The 10000-nt window shown below is 34.5% G+C and overlaps 2 protein-coding genes across 4 annotated transcripts in view; one reads left to right on the top strand and one right to left on the bottom strand.

Annotated features, from left to right (window-relative positions):
* Positions 1–2877, bottom strand: part of LOC137617219 (uncharacterized) — a 78120-nt gene extending 75243 nt beyond the window's left edge. Inside the window, exon 1 of the mRNA XM_068347157.1 lies at positions 2711–2877. Coding sequence (XP_068203258.1) covers positions 2711–2877 — 167 coding nt within the window. The remainder of the gene's footprint in view (positions 1–2710) is intronic.
* The window catches only part of LOC137625715 (uncharacterized), a 294152-nt gene that overhangs the window by 119326 nt on the left and 164826 nt on the right, over positions 1–10000 (top strand). The window lies entirely within an intron of this gene.

The following is a 10000-nucleotide window of genomic DNA, read 5'->3' as shown; positions in this document are numbered from 1 at the left end:
TGCATTTAGGTAATTTATTAGTCAATCAGAGTTCCGTATTCATAGTGATTTTGTAGCACTAATGAATATTTCTCATTACCCATGAGAGTAAGTGGCCTAAAGTGGTCGTACCATATCTGTATACACAAGTATTTTCAGAAAATGCGTTATTGGGATGGGATGAATCCTTAAAAGATTTAATTTCAACAAGTCTTAGATTCCTCATTAGAAAATTAAATTCGATTGTTTTATTTTCTCATGCTTGATATTCCATTTACAGATTTGCTGCATCTGCTTGACTTTCAGTGCCAGTTATGTCCTTTTCTATTTCTTTTCATTTCACTTCTGTCTTTTTTAATGATATAAGTTAGTAAGTGCTGCTCTTTAATAAAAGAAATAAACTGACTTCATAATTTCATTCATTTGATGTACGTGTGTGTATACAAATGCAAATCAAGGTATTCATTTCGGTACATTCTGATCGGCAATAGAGATTTTAAGATTCGTTAATAGGAAAAACATCTATTCTGTGTTTATGGTTGTAAAGGGCAAGTTTACGAGACCGGAAGAATCCAAACTTGATGAGAAATTCGTTTATCCCTTGGAGCAGACTGGAATCATTTTGCATATTTTGAGATGGAATTATGAGAATAATCTTGGTCTAACAGAGAAAAAAATTCGTTGCTTCTTTTGAAGAAAACAAGTTGTCGTTATTCTCCGTCTTTAATCACTGTTTTCTCGATGAAATAAGTTGAACTTTTTTCTCAAGTCCCCTATTGTATAAAGGTAAAAAAAGAAGTATAATTTGCAAATTGTTTGAGGTAATAAAAGTGATTTAAATTCTCGGTGATCTTTTTGCGTGGAAGCTAGCATTGTTCTAAATATTTCAAAGGAGAGATGAAATTGATTGCATTCAGTGTGTTCTTGTTTATTTCGGTCTTTCTTTTTTTTTTTTTTTTTTTTTTTTTTTGCTGGGGCGGGGTAGGTGGTGTGAGTGATGTAGTAACTTTACTTTGTTATGAATTCGTGTAAAGATACAGATAGTTAGAAGATATGAAAATTGTTAAGTTGTTATGCTATTTCAGATTATGGTACAGTGATATAGAATCTTTGGTATGACCAGATCATACATCTGATCATGATGTCGAACATGGGTCATAAGAAATGAAGTATAGAGAAATGGAGATTTTTTAACAATATACCTCCTAAATACTCTCATTATTTAGAATAGATATAAATAACGCATTACAGTTATTTGAAGGCTGTATAACATTATGATAGAAGCTAGATTCATAAAATGGTTATGGAGAAGAAGTAATTGGGATTAGCTCTATTCACAAGAAGTAATTGACATGCAATTGATATTGTTTTGGGGTATATCCGTCGTTCTGGTTAATGACTGATGTCTTTTATTATTCATGTAATTCAAACCCTCTTGCATTTTCGAATATCCTTTGTATGTAAGGTGCTGGATGCTGGAGAAATAGAAAAGAAGAATGACAAATTGATAGTATTGTAGAATTTGAAGCGTACGGAAAAGTTAGAGAATAATATATTTATTCGTTATCATTTATTGACAAAACCTATATCTGCGGAAGAAATTTGTTAGTAAATAAGTTTCGATTCTCATTTCTTGATATTTTTTTTTAAACGATGATGGTATTCGGATAAAAATAATTCCAACCAATCAGCTATTAGGAAACTTTTCCGAGCTAAAAGGACACCCCTGCGAGTTTGTGCAAATCTGCCTCGCTGAAATAGATTGACTATAAGAGCTTTGTTTGGTGTATACTCTCATAAGTATTTGTAATATCATATAGCGCAATTCACGTTAATTGTAAAATCCACAGTACCATAGCGTTTCATGAATAAGGCCAGTCTTCAACTTCTTGAAAGCCTTCATATCATCAGTCCTTCGGATGTATAATGGGAGCTTGTTATACAGTCTTGAGACGTTGTTATACAGTCTTGAGAAGTTGTTATACAGTCTTGAGACGTTGTTATACAGTCTTGAGACCGCCTATTTTCAAGCCATAGAATCCAGTGAGGTGCAGTACATCTTAGTTCCATTAACTTGAAACCATTTGTAACTATCCAAGTGTCCACTCGATTTGTTAACTGCACGAAGTTTAGCCTTTTTCCCAAATATTTTGACGCCCAATATTAATAACGTGATGAATCATTGCTCATATTTTAGATTTTATTTAAATTTTAATTAGCTGTCTGAATAGTTCAGTCAGTACAGGGGTAATCCTTTCTCCGGGTGGGACACCTTTTATCAATCTTGTTCCTGTATTTATTATGATTTTTAACTTCTTGAATTGTACCCTTAATAGTTTGTAATAGATAGAGTTACAGTAATCAGTCCTGGTAATAACACAGTTAATCACCAGTTTCTTAACAAGACATTCTCATCCAGTCATTTCTTTACAAAACAATCAAAGTTTCCAAGAAGATATCAAAGTGATTCTTACTGTCTTATTTATTTGAGCACCGAGAGAAAAATTAAAGTCCTCTAATATACTTATGTCTCGAACTCCAAAAAATATCGGGACCAAGCTGTCATTAACATTTAACTGGATGTCATTGAGATTTCATAAATAATTTTCTTTCATACCACCATAAATTCATTTTTATTTTCAATTAGTTTTAACTGTTGAATTATCATCCATTCCCAAAATTGTGTATGAACCACAAATAGCTCCAACCTCTCTCAATGTCTCTTTAATACTTTTGATCGACCAATAACGTAGATACAGAATAGGATTGGGCCTTTCTTAATTGTTTATATGATGAAATAGATTTTCCAATCTGAACACAATACTTTCCGTCAACTAAGTAATCTTTTAGACACTCGTGAGCTTTTTCATCAATGCCAATGGATCGTAAATCATTCATTGGTAGTTCATGCACACTTGTCTAAAAATTAACACTCGGATCAATTAAAATCAGGATGCCATATTTTTCATCATTCATTATTTCCAGTAGATCATTTACAACAGAGTACACAGTTGTCTACGTAGAATATATTGTTTGTGTGCTGACTGGTTATCTAACAATTCTTCAATTCTTCTTGAATGACTGACTAGTGGTTCAAGAATTACACATTCTAGCACTTTTGACAAGAAGGGTTGATTCGAAATAAACCTATATGATTTTGATTTTAGTGAATCTTATGGTGGAGATGGCAAAACTGTTAGAATTAACTGCATATCTAGTACTATGTACAGGAAGATCGGAATGCAAAGGGTAGTTAGAATTATGAAAAATCTTATGCAACATGCATAAAGAAGTTACTGAACGATAGTGCGAGAGATTACCTCCAAATCAGAAAGAGGAAAATTAATAGACAGCAAGTTTTTGTCCACCAAATTGAGATGAGAGTCAGCAGCTGTAGACTAGACATGAGATACAATACTCAAAACGATAAAACAAAAGAACTGAAACTCTTTCTCGTGATATATCTATCCCTAAGAATCTTGAAAGACTTTCTCAATAAGCCAATTTCTGTACTATTGACGAAGAAACGGACCGGGCATGTTTCTCAAGAGTAAATTTGCAATCAAGAATCACACCTATAATTTTAAATGAGCTGCATATAGTTAGAGTCACTGCCAATGCAAAGTTCTGAATGTTGAGGAGCCACTGTCATTGACCTACTAACAGTCATACTTTGAGTTTTATTAGGGTTCAACTTCATGCCTTATAATTTCCACCATGCACAAATTTTAGCTAGATCTCCATTAAAGGATTCAGGAATCCCAGATCTACATTTAGGAGATGGTTGCATATAAACTTGCTAAAGAAATACAACGAACACCCAGTGCCTGTAATTTCAGTGTCACAGAGAGAATTCATTAAAAAAAGAAAAGAAAAAAAGATGTGCTTAAGAATTTTAAATTGCTTAACCATAGCTTAGAGGAAGAAAACCTGAGTGAATTACATAATGATTTTCTTTTCAAATTATCGAGAAACTGTTAGTGATAAATTGAGTTTACCTAATCTTTTAGAGCATGATCTGAGTTACAGGACATAAACCCCATTAGACAAACTCCATATCGTTTGATTCAGGAAAGCAAATTCAGTATGAAAGGAAATCAATTATATATTAGATAATGACTTGATAGTTCTTAGCGAGAAGGAATGGTGTTGTCCGGTAGTTCTGGTGAAAAGGTAAGATGAATCAAATAGGTTATGTATTCGATTTCAGAAAAGTAAACAGTGTTACTAAGCAAAGTAATTTTCCACTTCCCACGATCAACATTTGCTGAGATAGGATCGGAAATGCTAAATTAATTTTCAAGCTTAATTTGGCCAAAGGTTATTGACAAGTATCTCCAAGTAGACAATCTGGGAAAATATCCACTTTTATAGCACCGTTTGGTAGTTATGAACCTAAAAGTCCTGGCAGCTTTTGAAAAAGCAAACCTTTTCCCAAATCTAAAGGAATGGGTATCAGTAAAATTTGTCAAAAAAAAAAAAAAAAAAAAAAATTGGTAACAGAAGCTGTCATCAATTTCCTAGCAACTAAAAAGCAGGCCATAAGATTTCTGGAATGGTTTCATATTTTTGCAGATTTGTGCCAATTTTTTCAGAAATACGTGCTCCCATAACTATTCTTTTTAAAAAGGGACGAAGTTTTGTATTTGATGAGGAGTGTGTAAAAGCTTTCAATAGATTAAAGGCCGGGCTTCATGCGCCAATATTATTGTTATCTAATTTTAACAAGGAATTTAATAAGGCTCAGCAAAGTTATTCATTTATTGAGAAGGAATGGTTTAGTTTAGTTTCAGCCTTTTAACACTTTGAGATTTATGTATGTACTGTAGTAGTCCTTTTATAACTGTGTATACTGATCACAATCTGTTAGTTTATTTGGAGAGATTTAAGAATAAGAATAAACGTCTCATGCGTTGGAGTTTAGAATTACAAGATCGTTATATAAAAGGAAAGAATAATGTGGTAGCTGATAGGCTTTCTAGAGATTTTTCAGAAATATAGAAGTGTTTGCTTGGTTTTTTCCCTCATCAACGAGTTAAGAAAGACTTTTTTTTTTTTTTTATAACACTATTTGTTGTAATGGACTTTGAAGGAAATATGTTTTGCTGATATAAGTTGAAGCTTAGTGCAGAAAGGTTCCTCAGTTCAGGGATAAATGTGATTTTTCCTTGGTAACTTAAAAAAATCGGTAGATTTATTTCCTTTTGGTTGGGGGGAGTCGTGTCATGGGTAGATGCAATAATATTGAAGAACTATATTAATAAAACAGACAAACTTGTTTATTCCCAAAGTGTGAGCAGCGAGATGAGTTTCGACTAGTGTTTGGTCAAAGATGTCATCAACTTACTGTTGTCATCACTTTGGAGACAACCCGAACCTCGAGGAAGAGTGTGAAGAAATTGTTTAGTTTGGACAAAGATGTCAACGTCTTATTTGGGGAGTCGGCATATTTGAGAAACCATGCCTCGAGGAAATCCCTGTTTAAGGAAAATGCCATCAAGGGTCAACATGTGCCACGCGTTTGTTATGGCTTAACACGAGGTCCGGATTGCATCGAATTTATTTCAGAAGCTTCTATGGCATGACCGACGTGGATGTTTTTGAGGAAACCAATCAGGATGCAGAATATAAAAAACGGCTAATATGGAAATTACGATTGTCCAACGTAATTAGCTTTACCTATACATAGATATAAAAACTTCAAGAAGAGACTGTCAGAAGGATACAGGACAAGAAAGGAACCATGTCCTGACGAGATAAGGCAAGAAAAGAAGATCGGAAGTCAGATAGAGCCAGTTTCCGACCTTCCCTTCAGACGACAAACGCCTTTCTCCATAATCTTTTTATGACTGAGAAAAAGAGACTAATTGAAGAAACCAGCCCTCCCTGCTTGTGACGAGAAGTAATCAACACTTTCTGCAGCCCGGCCTTCTTTTTACACTCGCTGAATTCTTGAAGAAGACTTCTGATGTGCCATTTGTGATGTCTTTGAATTCGAAGTCATCATGCCAGTTTCACCTGAACTTGAGACTGCCCTTCTGCCACGTTTTCAAGCCTAAATCCTCCGTACCAATATAATCTCAGCAGCTGCTGTAAACTTTCGACTGTGCTCCTTTATCTAATAATATTTTGATTAATTTGGTTTGCCAGTTAAAGTAACCGAAGAAGCAAAATTGATTATCTATGTAAATTTGTGAATAAAAAAATTTTTTGTGTGGGTTTTTTATATTCATTTCCCATGTTTCAGATGTTGGAATATTTTAGTTTAGAGATTAAAAGAATATGTAACGATTTCAAGATCGTAACAGTTTCCAATTATCCAGCAATTAAAAAAAAAAAAAGAAAAAAAAACTCTTCTCGCTAACTTCCTAAAAGTAATAGATAACTTAGTAGCTAAAAAAATCAGCTCTTTATAAGAATAAAAGAAAAAAAAAAGTTTTAAAAATTGGGTCGACGCCTCCATAAACATCAAGGTCCAGTAAAAGTGTTTTAATTGCATGGGTCCGAGAACCTCAACTAGTTAGTTTAGAGTCAGGAATGAGGAAGATCTAGATCCTCATTACTCTGCTTACTGTCAAACACATCAGCCAAATGGGTTGCATTGTCCTTTAGACGGTGAGTGACAACTGTTAAGTCTACCCCAAAAAGTACAAATTTAAGGGTAGTTAACCATTTGTGTTCCTGGGTTGTACCAGAGAGGGTTTATATTCTGGTCAAATTATGTAGTCTGACGCAAAATTAAAGTAAGCAAGAGAGGAGAAAGGAAAAGACAATTAATCCTACTTCCAAGATTTGTAAGAAATTAAGAAGATTGCGAGATGGTTGAAGTTTAGTTGCTGCATATTTTTGTGTGAACTGTGTTCTACTGGTGGAGACTCAAGATGCCTGCCATGCTTCACTTCAGACTGACAAATTTTTCATCCTTTTAAAATGAAAGCTTTGGAACGTGAAATGGATATAGCCTACCATATCTTGTGAAGAATGGTTTGGCTTCCAGTCAAGTATGTCGTTTGTGATTGTATCTCATTAGCAAAGATATGAGATTATTCAATGATTAAAATTGAAATATTTATTTTGATCTTTATTTTATCCTGTGTTATACCTCGAAATGCAATCATTAATGCAACCACCATCCTAATGGCCAGAACCACCAATGGCTGCCAACCAGAGGGGTCGAGCTGAGCTTCTAGGTTGCAAGCCAGGTGTTTGTTATGCATGTCGAGAGAGAGTAATGGCCATTATGCAAGTGAGATATTACCTAATGTTTCCCAACGACTTGTGCTGAGAAATAGAAGCAGAGAGAGGAATTTCTGGCTTATAATAACCGCTCCCCTGTCATGTCAGTGCACTGAAATACCATGTTAAGAGTAATTGGAGTTCTGCCAGAGGAGGTTCTCATAAAATTCAACCTACGTTCTCTCACAGAGGTTATAGTCCCTTCTCAATGACACACACCGTTGACCCTTAGGAGATTCTGCAGGATACGTCCGTGGCTTTATTGTCCAATGAATGATAGATTGATTACAGTTTGTGTCACTTTCTCCCAATCCAGATGTCACTGGCTCTGATCAAATGATTTCATTTGCCACCGCGTTAGTATTTAATTATCAATTCATTTATTTTCGGTCCCTCTCTATGTATTTGTGTTTGTGCGTGTTATGAGAGCGATGAAATATTTTCTCTCTCTCTCTCTCTCTCTCTCTCTCTCTCTCTCTCTCTCTCTCTCTCTCTCTCTCTCTCTCATAACACAAACGCAAACCGAACACACATAATTATGCCTGCTTATGTATATTTTCACTATACACACAATTAAAAATGACACACGCAAATGTGAGAGGGCACACACACACACACATATATATATATATATATATATATATATATATATATATATATATATATATATATATATACACACACACACACACGGTGTGCGCATGTGCATTTGTGAACATTCTTCCATTTATCTTGTCCAATCTAATTCACAAAATATCAAGTGATTTGCAGATCTGACAAGTTGAGTTACAGCATTTGAGGAATATCTCATCTGATCCTTTCACTGAAAATGATTAGGTAAACTCCGGCAAAACTTGGCAAACCTTCCGATCGACTTCTGAAAGTTGTGCAAAACTCAGTAAAGGTCACCCTTATCCAGTGGGCATGGGTGATTTGACATCCACACGAAGTATTGGTCATAATATGTCCATCAGCTTTATTAGAAAATTACGAAACTCAGATGGTGTTCTTGCGTGGAAGAACTTAAATTACTTTCAATAAATTGAAATATTCTTGCCGATGTCAAGGATTTTTTTTTTCACTGATAATTCATAATTTTTAATGGCAGGTTTTCTTTTTTACTTTTTATATACTTTATAAATCAGTCAAATTGAGCATAAACATGCCAACATCCAAGATGTATAATGTATAAACATTTTTTTAGGTACAGAAGAATAAACTTGCTTTGTTAGATTTTAATTCTTGTACATAAAAAAATCTCTGAGAAATAACTCCATCCCTGGGTAGGGAGTAAAGTAATATAAAATCATAGTACAAAAAATCTGCAGTTCCGGTTAGATTATATATTGATCAATGTCTGAAAAAAATTATGACATTTCGCTCCCTTCATAATTCTAGGGAAGAGTTGATTTGCAAACTTTATTTTTATTGGCAATTCCATGTATCAAGAAATCGTTGCAAAATCAACGAAGATTATAGTCTTTAAATATCATTGCAATAATCTTCATGCAATCCATTTTTATAGTAATTATATATTTCATGGTTTCGATTATATTTCAAGTGAAAATACTACAGGTAAAAAAATCAAAGATTTTCGGTTACAGTTTTCAACTGAATTAATTTTAGTATTATTCCCTTTATGATAAATTTTTACTTTACTGACGAAGAATAACAATGTCAAAAGGCTGGGCAATAGATTTCATTCAATAAACTCGGTATTGCACTGATCCCTGGAAAATGGACTTTTTCATTCCCTTTGATGATTCAAGTTTTTCAGAAGTTAAAAACTGTACTAACATCGACTTCTTCATGTTGAGTGATAAAAAACATTACACTCCTTTGTTTTTACATCTCGTAGTGCCTGGGAGTCCTCTCAAATGTGCGTGGAATTATGGTATCTGATAGTGTTTAGGTGGGCTTTTCCTTCATAATAAGTAGCACCTTGAGTGTCCTAAGGCAACTCACGTCTGAGGAGCAGAAAATGACTTCAATGAACCGAATGTAAGTGGTTATTAATGACCCCATGTTGGATATGGCTGCTTATTCTTTTTGTAGATGTAATGTGACTCCAAAATATTTACTATGACATTCTCTGACTTGGTATTTTAATTGATTAAAAAATATTAGTCTTCTTCCGGATATTCTGCACAGGAGGGGCCTAGTTATTCTCCATAAGTAAAAGTTTTGGTTTTCTGCATCTGTGGCAGAGATGTTTTTAGAGACAATATCCTTCAGGGCACAGTTGTCTTTCAACTGTTAGTCATGCACACTCACTTTGAAATACACGTTGACCGTGTTTGTAGGTGTTGTTTCATGTACATTGTTGTCGTAACAGCAGTCCATAGTCTTCTTGTCTTCTTTGTTGACTTGATCGTTAGAAAAACTGATGTTCACCAGGACTTGAGTGGCTCATCCTAATTCTTGTGTAATGCCTTCCATGAAGAGTAATGGGAAAATGGGCTGCTGAAAAAGGCCTGGAATTTCTTCGTCATATTCGTCATACCTGCCGGGCCACTCGCTGATAGTGTTTAACTTAGAGGACAAGGTTAGTTGGTTTTGTATACGCCAAGGTGCAAATTCTAGTATTTTGTGTTGGTGACAAGGACGTCAATGAAGTGGAGGCGGCCATCTTTGTAAAGCTTAATGGCTTAGCAAAGATTACTCTTTGAGCATCCAACCTACCTCCTGAACTTCTGGATGTTGTTATCCTTGATGAACATGCCCTTAATGTAATGGACATAGATGTCAGGTTTCTGCACCACGATAAAATTTCAATCCACTATAA

This window comes from Palaemon carinicauda, chromosome 2 (genome assembly GCF_036898095.1).
Source record: "Palaemon carinicauda isolate YSFRI2023 chromosome 2, ASM3689809v2, whole genome shotgun sequence".
In the NCBI taxonomy this organism is placed as follows: Eukaryota; Metazoa; Arthropoda; class Malacostraca; order Decapoda; family Palaemonidae; genus Palaemon; species Palaemon carinicauda.
This window is presented reverse-complemented; position numbering and strand designations above follow the sequence as displayed.